This window comes from Ochotona princeps, chromosome 7 (assembly GCF_030435755.1).
Source record: "Ochotona princeps isolate mOchPri1 chromosome 7, mOchPri1.hap1, whole genome shotgun sequence".
Lineage (NCBI taxonomy): Eukaryota > Metazoa > Chordata > Mammalia > Lagomorpha > Ochotonidae > Ochotona > Ochotona princeps.
In genome coordinates this window covers 70,460,529-70,476,520 of record NC_080838.1, presented here as the reverse complement: position 1 = coordinate 70,476,520, position 15,992 = coordinate 70,460,529, and the positions used below count along the sequence as shown (strand labels likewise).

Below are 15,992 nucleotides of genomic sequence, written 5' to 3'. Positions count from 1 at the left end.
CCTTAGGAGGTTATTATCGCAACATTCAATATTACTGAACTCAAAGTGAAATAGATGCTAATTTGATAATACTTATCCCTTAGGAATATAAATTCTAAGAAAATGGCTGGTTGAGACTTTTCTTTCCTTTATGGTTAGATCTTGACCTGAAGGGCTGGTGTAGTCTGCAAGGATGAGTAATGCTATTTCAATAAATCTAGTATAGTGAGGATTTATGATTTCTAAATGTACTTTTAAAACTTGTTCAAAGTCATATTTCTATTTTTAAAAGATTTATTTATTTATTTCAAAGGGAGGACTATATGTAGAGATTGAGACAGATTGAGAGAGGGAGGGAAGAAAAGAGAGAGAGAAAATGTGTGTGTGTGTGTGTGTGTGTGTGTGTGTGTTTGAGAGAGAGATCTTATATCTGCTGGTTTACTCTCCAAATGGCTGTTCATACCTGGGTTGGGCCCGAAGCTAGAAACGTATTTCTGGTCTTCTATGTGGGCACAGGATCCAAGCACTTGATTCACCTACTGCTGCTTTACCAGGAGTGTTAGCATGGAATTGAATCAAAGTGGGTCTGGCAGTACATGAACAAGTATCAATGTGGGATGCCACCATCACAGGCAGTGGCTTAAACTGCAGTGCCACTACACTGGACCTATTTAAGCTCAGTTCAGGCTGCTAAACCAAAATTTCATGGCCTGGGTTAGACACAGATGTAGGTAATGGAAATTTATTTCTCCAAGTTGTGGAGGCTGGCATGCCACAATCAAGGCACAGCCGATTCAGTCTCTAGTGAGACCTGCATCTTCGTAAGTGGTGCCTTTTGTCTGCATCCCAGGGACCACGAGCTAGCAAAGTGCGGCCCCTTTCGGAAGACATTAATCACCTCCAAAAGGCCTCACCTGCTAGGATCATGGTTAAGATTTTGGCACGTGACATACATTTAGACCACAGCAAGGGAGATGGCAAAGAACCACCTTCGCATCCTGTGCCTGGCTGACACTTTGCTTTCCTTGAAGGAATGTATTTGGAGACAGGGGACTTCTCCTTTATAGAATTTCTAGCTGCTTCTTGTCACTCACCTTTGTGCGTGAAGTATCTGTCCCTCGGCTAATAAAACTTCTAGTAAAAATCAGGTACTCACCAGATTTTTTGGTAGATGACATAGTTCTGTTAACCTGATTTCATTGACTGTGAAATCTTCTGTTATCTACAATCTTATCTTCGGCAATATGTTGTCATGTCAGATTTAAATGTGGTTCATCCAGCACTCAGAATTAAAGTTTCTGTGCGCAAGTATAGAAAGATGATCTAGCGAGAGTTAACCAATGTGGTATGTGGCACAAAATTATTATTCTAAAAATAATCCCAGTTAACCTTACTCCCTTTGTTGTTTTGGTCATGTCTGTGTAATTATAAAAGAAAATAATATAGAATTGCCATTTTTTTTCTCACAGTTTCTTTTATTCTTCGGGCTTTTATAACCACCACAGTGAAGAAATACTGATTTGACAGCTCATGAGTGTGTGTACACAAGCACATGGAGGAATAGCAATAGTTTACCATTCTCTTTTGGGATATGTCAGCGAATTTTGTAGAAACCAAACAGGTCCAGTTGTGAAGTTTTTAAAACATTTTTTAAAATTTTATTTATTTTTATTGAAAAGTCAGATATATAGAGAGGAGGAGAGACAGAGAGGAAGATCTTCAGTCCGTTGATTCACTTCCCAAGCAGCTGTAACAGCTGGAGCTGCACTGATCTGAAGCCAGGAGCCCAGAAACTCTTCTGGGTCTCCCACATGGGTATAGAGTCCCAAGGCTTTTGGTCCGTCCTCGACTGCTTTCCCAGGCCACAAGCAGGGAGCTGGATGGGAAGTGGGACACTGGGATTAGAACTGGTGCACAAATTGGATCCTGACGCGTGCAAGGGGAGGACTTTAGCTGTTAGACTACTACACCAGAGCCCAGCTATGAAGTGTTAAAGGCACTTTGGTGTTACTACCTTTTTTTTTTTTAATGAAGTTTTATTTATTTGAGAGTAAAAATTGTGTACAGAAAAAGAGACAGAGAAGGAGACAGATCTTCCATCTGCTGATTCATTCCCCAATTGGCTGCAAAAACAAAAATCACAGTAAGCTGGGGCCATAGTACTTGTGCCACTTTCTGTTGCTTTCCAGGTGCATTAGCAGGGAGATGGAATTGGAAACAGAGATGATATTTAAGCCAGGGTACTCAAGTATGGGATGATATTATCTTCACTGCTGTGCCTGTTACTTGCTCTGACTTACGCATTCTTTTGAGGAGGCGTACCGGGGAATGAAGGAAGGCATAAGATTTGGATGAGGTGGGGAATACAGTTACGGTTGGCGCATGGCAGATGTCTGGCTGTGACAGCCCTTCCGAGAGGGACATGGGAAGAATCTTTGACAGAATGCTTCTGAATCACTTGAGTGTCAGGCTGGATTAAAAGTCTGAATTTTCTGTGACATTGTGCTTGATCTCTTGATCTATTCTGCTTCTGGATGTGGTAATGTGTTTTTCCCTCCCTCCTCCAGGGATGCTAAAAGGGCTATAAATAATACCTGATACAGGGCTCCCTCTGAACTCTGCCCTTTGTGTCCTCCTCAGGGAGTTAGGTGAGCGGTTAGCTTTTTCTAGGAAAACAGTTTTCAATCATTAAACCTTTGGGCAAAGAATGTAGGAAAACAGATTTTAACCCTCTCTTTATCGCTTCTGAATATTTTTCAGAAGGTTTGAAGTGAATAAGAGAGTGTTTTTGTTTGGGTCATGGTGAACAACCAAATGGCAGTGTTTTCGTATTGTCCTCTGTAGATACGAGGAGTCTACAAGGGTCGTCTATGAATTATGTGTTTACCTTTCATTTCTCTTTTTTTGGGGGGGCAGGCCAGGGAGAGGGGGATATATTGCTTGATGTCACAATACCTGGAAATCTTAGCAGGTAGAAGCTATAACAAAGGGTCATTTGTTCCATTGCCAAGGGTAGTAGCAGATGTATTATTTTCTGTATATGTATCTGTTGTTCAGTGGGCTTGTGTGTTTTTAAATACTTATGGACGCAGACTTAAAGAGCAAAGCTTCTAGTTGAATGTCGATTGCAGGGGAACCCTTGTCAGCTGAGAAACCTGTATTGAAGTTATATGCTGGTATGCTTCCTGCATCAGAGCAAGGAAATGTAATCATGCATCAAACAACTAATGCATCATGGTTTCTAAACCTTTGAAATGAACATGGGTTCGCCCTTAAACTTTCAACATATATAACCTTGCCCAGTGAAGCCACAAACAAAATCCTCACAATGGTGGCAGTTTGCAGACATTATAAGCCCTATCCATTTGGAGACTTTTGAAATGCATCTTTTCCCCACCCTGTTAAAAATATTAGATAAATTGTCCTTCTTCAGGATCTCATGACTTCAAACAGGAAGATTGTAAACACAAGAGTCCTTTTCTGATATGCTTTCTTTCTCTCTGGTGTGAACAAGTTGGGTGGTATCATAACTTCGGGTGTATTTGTGAAGATAATGTAATGAGTGATGTGAAATGCAGTTACAGTTCCACAAAGGAGATGCTTTGAAAGTAAGGCTGGGCGCAGCTGGAGGGGTTCTGACTGCTGCTGTTGGGAGAGTGTTTTTAACAGTTTTCATTGCTGGTCACTAATCTCATCTATACAGGTGGATCAAGTTTGAAGAAAAAGTGGAGCAGGGTGGGGAGAGGTGGAGCAAGCCCCACGTGGCCACATTGTCCCTGCACAGCCTGTTTGAGCTGAGGACATGCATGGAGAAAGGGTCCATCATGCTGGACCGGGAGGCCACGTCTCTCCCACAGCTTGTGGGTAAGTATGCATCTCTGAGCTCCTTTTACATTTAGGCTTTGTAGCCGTTACCAGCATTTTAGAATATGTCCTTTGAGATTTGTTTCCCATTCCTCTTTTTTTCCTGTAATTTTACTTTTTTTCTGATTTGAAAGAGCGGGACATAGATATTCACATTTATGTACCTGTACACATATGGTCATGTTCCACTCCCCTTCACATACACATACACACACAGAGCACTCCCATGCTCTGGTCCACTCTCCAGGCCAGGGCCTGAAAGTATAATTTAAGTCTCTCACGTGGGTACAGGAGCCCTGTGATTTGAACCATCACTGCTGCCTCCCAGAGTTTGCATTGATGGGAAACTGGAGTCATGAGCAGCAGCTGGGAATCAAACCCAGGAACTTGATGTGGGATGTGGGTGTCTTAACCATCATTCTGAAGACCTGCTAATACCCAGCCTTCTCATTTCTTACATGATTTTTTATTACAATTAGAATTACATTATACGTGCACAAAGTGGCTTTTGTTTTCTGTGCTTAGTAGCTTACGATTCATGGTCAACACTCTGAATAGTGTCATGTCAATCACACATCTTTGGTTATATCAGACTGGATGTGTGAACACTAGATGGATAGAACTTTTTGACTTTTGACATTGCAGTGAGTTTTTCTGGATCTCAGGTTTGTCGTCTACAGAACCAAGTAATTCTCCAGTTAGATATCAACCTGGTTTGTTGGGGTAGCTGGGTATAGGAGAAAGGTTGTGTGGGGGCAGGGAACCAACAGGACCTTGCAGGTTATTTACTGAGTTGGGTCACATTGATGCTTAGTATCATTGGTGTCACTGTCTGCCAGGTCAATGAACCTTGTGGATCAGGGCAGCTTTGGCATGGTTTTGGGGTCATGTCATGTGTATTGCATTTTGACTCATTATGCTGAACACGCTAGAGACATTACTACATTCCAAACTGGACTAATTGTATTGCTTTCTCCAAGAGCCTGGCCTGGGTTGCCTTCAGCTCTAGGTGTGCTGCAGACCATGGTTTCCTTACAAGACTGGAGACCTTGTTTCTGCCAAGGGCCATTTGGATATTTCTGTTATCATTCACAAGACCTGGGAAGTTACCAGCTTAAAGATGAGCCTGCTAGAGATTTATTGCATGTGGAGTCTGTCCATGGAATCTTTGATAGACAAGTAGAAATTGTAGCATTTGTTTTAGAGGAAAAGATTAGCCACACACAATGCATGTTTTTGCCTGACCCCCATATATATATGTGTGTGTGTATATATATATATATATATGATTATTCTTCAGATATATATATCTGGTTAGATGAATGTGTAAAGAAATCCTGCACTTCTGTCTGAAGTAGGTAGCAGTCAAATTATAGAAGGGAATAGGACCAATGTGTCTGTTTGCTGGCTGGACAGATATAACTATTTCATGAATTTATTCATCAGGGTATATGAATATCCACAGTGTGCCGCCCTTGGAATTGGTATCATGCCTTGGAATTGGTTTGAAAAAAATCTACCTATTTGTAGATTATAAAAATTACAAGACATACACATCCAGATTGGTAGCTAGAAGATGTTGGGGGAAAATACTGCTGTATATATAATTTTTCATGTTGGCAAGACAGATGAGGCTGAAGTTGGGAATTTGATTTTTAAGGAAGGGTTTTGGATGCTGGCACCCAGGGTGGGTGGGCCCATTATAAAGAGAAGGAAACAGAAAGAATGATTTTTGGATGGTGTGTTCTATTGACCTTTTGATCTGCTAAAAGCTATGAGAGAGGCTTTCTTCCAAGGAAGTGTGGTTCACAAAAATGAATCCAATTTTTCTATGAAAATTGTAATTTCTGCATTCTTCCTCTAAGAACTAACTCGGAGAAGATGTCAGGAATTATGTACAACCTGAAAAATGGGTCAGGGAAAACAGTGAAAAGAAACCCAAGACTAGACGCTGTGTAGTCAAACTAGGAGAAAATCAGGTGGCTAGCAGGTTCCTGTATTCAAAGGAAACCAGTCTACCATAGATCATCATTACTGCCTGGAATTCTGGTGTTTTAAAAATCCCTCTACTGATCCCTGTGTTAAAACATACACATTGCTTATATGAGGCATTGTATTAATTCCCTCAGGTGCAAAGTAGTGTAGTGTAAACAATGTTGGACTTAAATTTGGGAAAAGTTTCTTCAAGTCCATCCCTGCTATTATGTATGACCATTGAAAAGGCAAGTCACTGACCTCTTTTCTGCCCTGGCTTCACTCATCTATAAACACAGGATGAAGGTCCATCTTTGAGGGTTGTTAGGAGAAGGAATGAGATCATCCAATGTACTGGTTGCATATTTGCATGTGTATAGTCCTAGTGGCACCTAGTGGCAGGCAGAATTCAGACCCACTGAGTCAGGCAGACAGATGCTCTGTGACTTCCTGAGCAGGGAAAGAGATTTCAGAATGTATAGAGGATGAAGCTGGAAAGAATTAAACAACACTATGCTTTGCCAGCAGCCCAAAATCTATGGGGATAACGGATGTTAATGTTGAGTTACGCACTTGAGTTTCTCCGTACGACTCCCTGGGGATCTTCAACACAGGGAAGAGCGCCTTAAAGAGTTTCTGGTCTTTAGCCCATTTGCGTGCGTCCAAACACAGGAGTCCATATTATGTTGGAACCAAGGGCTAAAGAGAAGTTCTAGCATTTCCCCATGCAAGAAAGGTTAATCAGGCATTTTTGTATTTTTGCTTTAATGTCCATTACTTTTTATTGTCAACTGTGAACTTTTTGTCTAACCTCCATGCATTTACTTTAAAAGTTGTCATTACATGTTAAAATTAGACATCAGTAGGTCACTTTGAGGTATCATCGCTCACTAATATGTTTGCTCCATGGTCCCTGGGGCAAGCAGGCCGAGGGCCAGTGCTGTCACTTTGGAGCTGATAATAGAAAAAACAGTTCAGAGGCAAACAACACATCACAAATAAAGCAAAACAGACAGGCAGGCAGGCAGGCGGGGAAAGGCCACCTCTGCCAAAGTGGAAAGAAGGGCATCTTAAAAAGTATAACTGGCTAAAATGAAATACTCCTAAATTCTCTGAAACAATCAAAACTATAGAATTGCAAAACATGCAGGAAAAAAATCCCTTACTTTATGTTAAGTGACAGAAAATGAGACAGTAACTTGAGGAACTGCAGTCATTATTTAAAGATAATCCTTCTTCTGTCAGAGGATGGAGTGAAGTGGTTTGTTGTGACTCACACTGATCAGAGCTGAGCTGAGAATTATGCACTACTGAGGCTCAAGGTGAGTCTCTCCCTTGCTCCCCTCCACCTACTCCAAGCCTGTTTTGACAGATGAGAAGATACAGAAATATTTGCAAGTGTGGTGACATCAAACAGCTAGTAGCATGGCCGCTTCCATCTCTACCATCCACCTGCTACCCACTTTCACTAGGCTGCCTCTGAGAGTCCTCCCATCTGGAAGGTTGAAGGGCAGCAGCAAGTGAACACCATGGGCTACCTGGAGGCTGTGAGCAGTGAGTGACTGCTTACACAGGCACTGCTGCTCAAGCGTAGAAAATTCTGCTTAATGCAGACTCTTCTCTGTACCTCGATGTGCATTTTTTAAAAGTAAGGAACCATTCTGAATGCTAATAGAAAAATTTACCTTTAAAGTATCATAAAGGGTAAAACATTATTTCCTTGGATTATTTTAATAGCTTTAATATTAGAGTCATCGCTGCAATTCTCCATTTAAAAAGTATCATTTACTATGAAGGGCAGTCCATGAGAATTTTCCTTCCTTCCTAAGTTTAAAAAGTCCTAAGCAATTTTAGGTGTTTTAGGAGAAATAAATTAATAGAGTGTAGCTCTATTTTTAGAGTTTCATTATTATATTTGAAGCTTTTCTGAGCTGTTCATGTCACCAGATTTGCTTTTAAACCTTTTGTAGTTTGAAATGGCTATCATTTTACTTTTTCCCCCAATCAAAAACTAATGAATATTCATGAAAAGATTATCTGGTGGTGGGTATTTGGAATAGTGGATCAGACCCCTAGGGTAGCAGGTATTCAGGCACAAGGTCTAAGCCATCAGTTGGGAAGTCAGAATCCCAACTTGAAGTGCCTGGCTTGAGTCCTGGAGCAAGAAATGCAATCCAGATATCCCACAGGGACTGCAGACCTTCACCTGCTACCACTGGAAGTGAGATAGTCTGATGTGGGGCTTGAGTGTCCTAGGCAGGCAGCCTAGCTGCTGCACCAAACATCTATGTCCACTGCTTAATTTATTCATAAAAATTATTGTTTATTTGGAAGGCAGAGTCAGAAAGAGAAAGCGAGAGAGGCTTCCATCTGTTATTTCATTGCCCACGTGGCGTCACTAGTTAGGGTTGGGCCAAGCTGAAGCCAGGAGGCTAGACTTGGTCTCCATCCAGGCCTCACCTGTGAGTTTCAGGGGCCCAAGCAGTTGGACCATCTTCTGCTCTTTTTCCCAGATGCATTAGCAAAGAGATGAATCAGAAGTGTAGCAACCAGAATTCCAGTTGACACCCATATGTGATCCCTGCATTGCAGGCAGTGGTTTTAGGTACTGTAACACAATGCTGGTCCCCTGAGCTTACTCCCATCCCTTTTTTAAAGATTTATTTATTTTTTATTTGAAAGTTAGATCTTATGTAGAGAGAAGAAGGTACAGAGAGAAAGATCTTCTGTCTTCTGGCTCACTCCCCAGATGGCTGTACTGGGCAGAGTTGAATAGATCTGAAGCTAAACCAATCCGAAGCTAGGCAACAAGAGCTTCTTCCAAAGGTCTCCAACATGGGTGCCATGGCCGAAGAACTTTCCAGGGGCCCCCGCTTTCCTAGGCCACAAACAGGGGCTGGATTAAAACTGAAGTAGGCAGGACACAAACCAGTGCCCATATGGGATGCTGGCGTCGCAGAATATCTGCCTGCTGCACCACTGCAGTAAGGCTTGGAGCTTACTTTTTAAGTGAATAAAAAATATTTTATGACATGGAGACAGATCTCAGCTGAGTCAGAAGTCTTGGCTGCATTTGGGAGTTTTGTCTCTGATGAGTTTATGTCTCCTGCCCTCTCTCTTCTGTGCTGTGACATGAACTTGTTGCTGCCTGAGGTTCCTTTCAGCTTTGCTGTCTTCTAGAGTTGGCACGTTTTCTCCCTGTTGGTGTGGACTATGGGATTTTGAACACTGAAGGCTTAATTTCAGTGTAGCTGTGGAATGTTACAGCCTCCACTTTCCCTTGAAAGGTCTTATAGTTTATGCTTATGCAAATCCCTATGATGTGAGCCATTTTTGTGAAAGCTTCATAAAGGGCATAAACCGCATAGATTTTTGAACCTAGTTTAGCTGTTGGTTTCCAAGCATTAGTAACAGACGATGGCTCTGCATTCTTATGGATTGGTTTGAGATTTTGAAGGAGAGTAAGAGTTGAGGGAGGCCCTGCCAGGAAGGGTAGATAAGGAACCCTATAATCCACAACCTGGAATTTGAGTAGGAATTTGGTAATACTTGTAGCAGATATGTTGGGGCTGTGTGTTTTCATGATTCTTCTGTAAAGTTTGATGTTCCGTGCAGAAAAAGACTTAAGGAAAAGAAGAGAGGCTGGGCTCCACACGTGCGTCCTTATTTTGCTGTGGCAGAGAGAGCTAATTGTGATGCTTGTAATAGTTGTGAGAGTTCCACTGAGTGGGGTGTGTGTATTTAAAAATATTCAGAACTCAACACCACTCTCAAAACATTCAATGGCAGAAACTACCTCTCAAGTGGTTCAGTGTCAGTTCCCACTCTCTTTTTGCCTCTGCCTGTCAAATACTTAATCAACACATACAGTTTATGTTATCTGTGTAAGGCATGTGGTTGGAGATGCTGGATTTAACCCCTGTGCAGTTTCTGAATGCTTGTATGTTGTGGAAGTCCCTGGTTTCTGGCTATGGTTATGAGACCTGTCCAGTGAATGCTTGCCAGGAAAATGTACTTCTGGGGAGTAAAGTGATGCCCAGGCAAAGTCCCTGGAACATTTGTAGCTCTTCTTTGCAAAGAGGTGGGAATCCTTAAAAGATGCTGATCTGTTACTAGTGACCCTGGATTTTCTTGTCAGACTTTGGGAGAAGAAGAGTTTTTGTTCTCTTCACTTTTCTTTACTGAGACAATGGTCCAAGGGGAAAATGTGGGTGTGTGTTGCGTATATTCATGTACCAGAAAACGTAGATTGTCTCTGTGGAGGGTAAATCATTATTACGCACAGCAAGTTGGCTTCCTGTCAGGGCAGGTCTTGCCCCAGTTCTGTGATGTTTTGTCCTCAGACCATTCCAAGTTGAGATGTTGGCCTATCATGCCGTTGTAAGTGTAGGATGTGTCCAGTCATGTTGTTGCCACGTCACTGTAAGAAACAGGATTTCTTGGTTTTTGTTAGATTCAGGACTTATCTTCCAGCAGAGAAACTCAGGGAATGCTTTCTATTGAACACAGCCATCTTTCTGTCTTAAAGACAGAACAGTGCTTCTTAAAAAGAGGTCATTGAAATGAATTTTTTTGGTGGTAGGACTAAATTATGAGTTTCATAGAAAACTTCCATCAGGTTGTGCTTTAAAATGACCAAGGGAAATATGTTGGGAATAGGTTGATGGGTTGGATCTAATGTTCAAGAAGTTAATTTCTTTCCAAGTTGGATCAATTTCTCCATTTAAGAAGGAAAAAAAACCCACAATATCCTATGGTATATTTTTGTAGTTTGTTATCTTTTAGTGGATCAATTAATGTTTAGATGCCTGATTATTGGGAAAGGTATTTCCTTTATTGTGTTCTATTTTTAAGAAAATATCACAAGAAAATGTAGAAGAGTAGCCTTAAATAATAAGTAATCCCACTAAATTTTGTAAAATGCTCTTCAAGTTTGTACATGTAATTTATGTTTCTGATTAGGCATTTGTTATGATAGAGTACATAAAATTTTTGAACCTTTTTAAACTGAAAAAGTATGAATTACTGATACACTGTGTGACTTGGAAATGTGAGTTTACTGTAGATGTCGGCTGAAAAACTGAACAATTTTCTTTATCCAAATATCAGTTAACACCGAAATATTTACTTCTTTTGTTAATGCCCCATGCCAGTACCTGTCTCTTTATCCTCCACAAAGTGTGCAGTTAGAACTTGAAAATCATATATTGGTACAAAGATTGAGAAGGTCTTCTACAAAGTTAGCTGAATTAACTTGGAGGTTTGTGGCTGAGTTTTGTTTTTGTTTTGCTTTGCTTTTGCATCAGAGATGATTGTTGACCATCAGATAGAGACAGGCCTGCTGAAGGCTGACCTGAAGGACAAGGTGACCTATACTCTGCTGCGGAAGCATCGGCATCAGACCAAGAAATCCAACCTGCGCTCACTGGCCGACATCGGGAAGACAGTCTCCAGTGCCAGTAGGATGTTTACGAACCCCGATAACGGTAATGCAGAGCCGCTGGCGGCGGCTTTCCTTCACCTGTCTCATGCTGGCTCCATCTCTTGTCGTTTTTAAAACTCTTTTCCACATTTCTTTTACAAGATCACATGCCACAGCCTTTCCTCCAGTTGGGCAGGTTTGTCGTGTTGCTGCAAGGAGCAGTAATGTGGTCTGTGAGTGCTGGATTGCCTTTCTTTTCCACGTATCTATTCTGATCGACGGAGGTGGTTTGGTAACAACGCTGGTGAAACAGCTAAGTTTCACCAGGGATTTCAGAGGGATCAGCAATTTATAGAATATTGAGCACATCAGGGAATATATATTTAGTGTGCTAGTTTCCCAGAATTGAGAGGTCATAGTTAAAAATGACATATGCCTAATAATCCCATATCATGATGTGTATGTTTGGCATATGAAATGGTATCTAGCTTGTAAATGATCATTTCATCAAAGTAAGACTCAATATTATTTTTACTGCTTAAAAATCCTCTCTGCTCTTGTAATGTATCATAGTGACAGATAGGGCACAATGACTCAAGGTGGAGTATTAACCCTGTGTTGTATAATAAGGATGACACTGCATCCTATTCACATTTTATTGCATTTACTAAAGTATTTATCTTCTGCATTATTGTCTTTGTGTCAAAAAATAAATTTCATGATTTAGTACAAATGGACAAGAATGAAGTCAGTTTGCAAGAACTATGAAAAATGAAGGTCTAGCGGAAAGATCTCCTCCGCATTGGGGTACTAGAAACAGGTTTTGATACCTACTCAGCTCTTAATCGTTGTTAATATTAAAATAAGTGAATAGATAACCGGGATTCTAAGGCATTGTCCTTAGTTGCACTTTCAGAATAACATAAAACATATTGTCATGGAAAAAGTGGGTTAGGTGAACTATATGAACTGAATCCCGACTCAGCCATTCTTTTTTGGAAATGTTTTTTTCTGATTAAAAGTTAATGCTTGGTTGGAGAAACGCTTTCCCTTAGACTTTCTCTGGTATAAACAAATTATTAAACAGTACTTTTTAAGAATTGTTGCTATTATTTTCACGATACATTTTTGTAGGTATAGGACTCCCCCCCCCAGTTTTCCTTTGTCTCTCTCCCCCGTTCATCCTTCCCACCATTCCCCTCCCACATTATTATGGTAATCCTTTAATAACAGCTACACGCTTAGCATTTTGATATTAAGTATATCATGGCATTGCAGGAATAGGCAAAGGTAGACAATCCACACTTATAAAAGAGAGAATTTAATCAAGAAAGCTCCTACTACAGTTGGATGGGGCTACTGTTATCTGGAGAACTCCTGCTAACAGCAAATATCTTGCTTATTGCTTTTATAAAACAAGTATTGTGTTTCTGAAGAGAACTTGTTTAATGAATGAACTGTTTATTACAAACGGTATCACAGATATTTTGAATACCAACTCGTAAGGTTGAAGACACTGTTTTATATCTTCTGTCATCTTTCTCATATAAAGCGAAATTCTAAGATTAGGAATCCAAAACACCCATGAAGTTGGGATGGTAAAATAAAGAAGTAAAGAAATGCGCTGTTTTCATGTATTACTATTAAAAAGGTCTTCAAAAAGTACATAAAAATGTGTATTATGAAAAATGGCTACAAACTTCTTTCACCAAAATAAACGCATCATTTGGTTGTGTTTCTCATGAGCTTCTTGAAGTAAACTCGTATTTGCAAAGGGAAGAGGACCAGTGAGAATGCCTTCTTCCTTTACAGTCTGTGTGATTTCCATGGAGCTGCCGGTAGGGTGGAAATTAGAAACAGATGGTTCTTGGAGACCAAAGCTTGTGTTTAGGAGCAAGTGTTTGGATGTGAAGTACAACTGATGAGCTGATAACACTGGCCATTCAGTCTTTTATTCTGTTTCAGAGGAAAGCTGAAATGGCCTCTGTCATGCACCTTTTCACTAGTGAAATGCTATACTCTGGGCAGAGCACAGATAGGAAGGGCAGGCAGTGCTTTCCCAGGTCTTCTACTGATCAGCTTACACCCTGGAGCGTGGAAGAGGATTAGATCTTTTAAAACATGTTATTATTGGCCTCTGTGTTACCTAACTCCTTTTTGAATATCCAGAGGCAAGCTCTGGCTTTGAAGGAGCCTGACCAATGAATTTCATGTGCGTCCTTGTGACGTTGTTGTAAATTCTCCAGATGACAGTGTGTGGATCTGTGGGGAGGGGGTTCTGAATCTTTTTGAAACTTTGCCTTACTTACTTTTTTATGTGTAAAGAAGGGAAAGAGAGAGAGACCCATCTCTTCCAGTGTTTCACTCCCCCAGGTATCTGCAATGGTTGGAACCAGGGGACAGCAATTCCATCGAGGTCTTCAAGTGGGAGACAGTGACTGGAGCCCTTGCAGCTGCTTCCCAGGGTTGGTGTTAGAATGAAGGCAGTCAGGCGCCAGAGTGTAGTAATGAACCCAGGCCCTCCAATGTGAGACTTGGGTGTCTTAAACAGTGTTGTAATCACAAAGCCAAACACCTGACCTAAGTTTCTTGTTCTTGTGTAAACTTCGTAGTTTAAGGGCTTAAGTACTTAGTCTCTAACTATCAAATGTCTTAGAATTAATTTCTTAAAAAGTACAGAACAGTAATATTGCTACTTCAGCAAACCAGAATCTGACTGTTTATTATATTTGCAGCTAGATTCTCACATCCCCGTGTAAAGGCGAGATAAACTTAAGTCACCTTAGTCATCTATCATAGGCTGGAAAATAGACTCAGTGACATTGCCAGCTTTAGTTATGGTAGCAACAGTGTAATAAATAGCTAAAATTTATGGAGATGCTTCGGCGTTGGGAATTTTTCATTTCCCAGTGGTATGATGGAGCTAGATCCTATCTACTCACAAAGCCAATTGTTGCCAGGCACTTTGCAAGCAGTTTGTTAAGTACAGCTACTGCTGAAAAAAAAATAACATAAACATGCAACTAAATAATTACATTAAAATATAATGATAGTTGAAATTCATTGCTTTCTGTTTATTTCACTGTGCTTTCCTCTGTGCTTTTCAGGTTATGTCCACTTGATATATCTGTGGTAAAGATGCTTTAAAATTGGATGTATCTCTTCCCAGTTTTATATGCAGGGGCTTTATATTGGTAATTTGAAATCGACCATGATAGTAGCATTTACGCAATAGAAATTAGCACATGGTGGGAATCAGGACTTGGCATATTGATTTTGTTGACTGTCTCTAGACTTTGAAAAGTGATGGAGAAAATGCTAATAATGCAATGTAAGCTAAACATTGTATAATTTCTATAGGTGTTAAAATGTAAATGACATAGGACATCTTTCTTAGTTGTCAAGAACTGTTGTGTAGTTTAGAAAAGGAGACATTCATGGGGCCAGTGCTATGGAGTAGTGGACTAAGCTTCTGCCTTTGGTGCCTGCTCCATGTGAGTGCCAGTTTGTGTCCCGGCTGCTTCACTTCCAGTCTGGCTCCTGCTGTGACCTGGGAAGGCCTAGAGGATGGCTCAGTTTCTTGGGCTTGTACCTGAGTGGGAGAGCTGGGGTAGACTCCTGACTCCTGGCTTCTGGCTTCAAATAGGCTTGGCTCCAGCCATTGTGACCACCTAGGGAGTGACCCAACAGATGGAAGATCAATTTTAACTCTGTCTTTCCTCTATCTCTCTCTGTCGCTCTGCCTTAAAAGTAAAAGTAAAGTAAATGCTTTTTTAAAAAAGAAAATGAGTCATCCACATCACTGACAAATGAGTGAAATCGCCTCCGCTCGTTCACTTTGTCTTGGTCTTATGCATAGATGATGCTGTTCATCAACCTGGATGATAGAATGTAGCTCACTTGCCAGTTGCATTCATAAAATGGCTACTGAGGCAAGATTTTGTCAAAAATCAACAAAATGTTCTATGAGAAGCAGCTAGCTACAAAACGCAATTTACAGCAGAGAATTGTATACACAGTTTCAAATTCTTTTTTTCTGCACCAAAGTGAACCTATTTTCTAAATTCAGTTTTCTGTGATTTTTAGAATATCTTTATATTTTGTTATTTATGATCTACCTATTTTTATATCACTGAATTCCACTACACACACACATACACACACACACTCACTCACTCACTCACTTTGACATTTTGACATGTGTTTTTTCTTGTAGAGGTTGATTTCCAATGTGTATTAGCAATCTACTCTCAGCATGCCACCTGCATCAGTATGTAGCAACCATCATCTGCTGGATCCTGGTGTGGTTTGGAACGCAACATAGTTTAGTGTTTTTACAAAGAAACACGGGGTATTTTATGATCAGTGAGAGAAGAGTCAGGCTAGTTTCCAAGATGTTAATTATTGGCAGATCGCCACTTGCCTGAGGCCACATGAGTTCTGATGGCTATCTCACATTTACTAAAATTTAGGCAAATGCTGCAATTTCTCATTATAATAATTGAGGTATTACTATAGAATTAATGTTGCATGGAGAAATCAGTGAGTTTTTAGTTTCCTTTGGTGTTGGATTTTCCTTTACCTACTTTTTATTTGTCTCTGTCATTTTCAATTGAGCCGTATGAAGTTGCCACTTTTTTTGGTAAAAAGATTGATTATTATCAATTTTGAGTTGTTTCATTTAAGAACTTGATCTGAGAGACTTAAATAAGAGTTCTGTGTTATTTTAGTTTTTTTGGGAAAGAATAATGTT

At 40.4% G+C, this 15,992-nt stretch overlaps 1 protein-coding gene across 3 annotated transcripts in view; it reads left to right on the top strand.

Moving 5' to 3' along the window:
• SLC4A4 (solute carrier family 4 member 4) overlaps positions 1-15,992 on the top strand; it is a 336,295-nt gene that overhangs the window by 144,460 nt on the left and 175,843 nt on the right. For all 3 annotated transcript variants that reach the window (XM_004596192.2, XM_058667227.1, XM_058667228.1), the window contains 2 exons: positions 3,683-3,843; positions 11,124-11,303. In XM_004596192.2, coding sequence (XP_004596249.2) covers positions 3,683-3,843; positions 11,124-11,303 — 341 coding nt within the window. The remainder of the gene's footprint in view (positions 1-3,682; positions 3,844-11,123; positions 11,304-15,992) is intronic.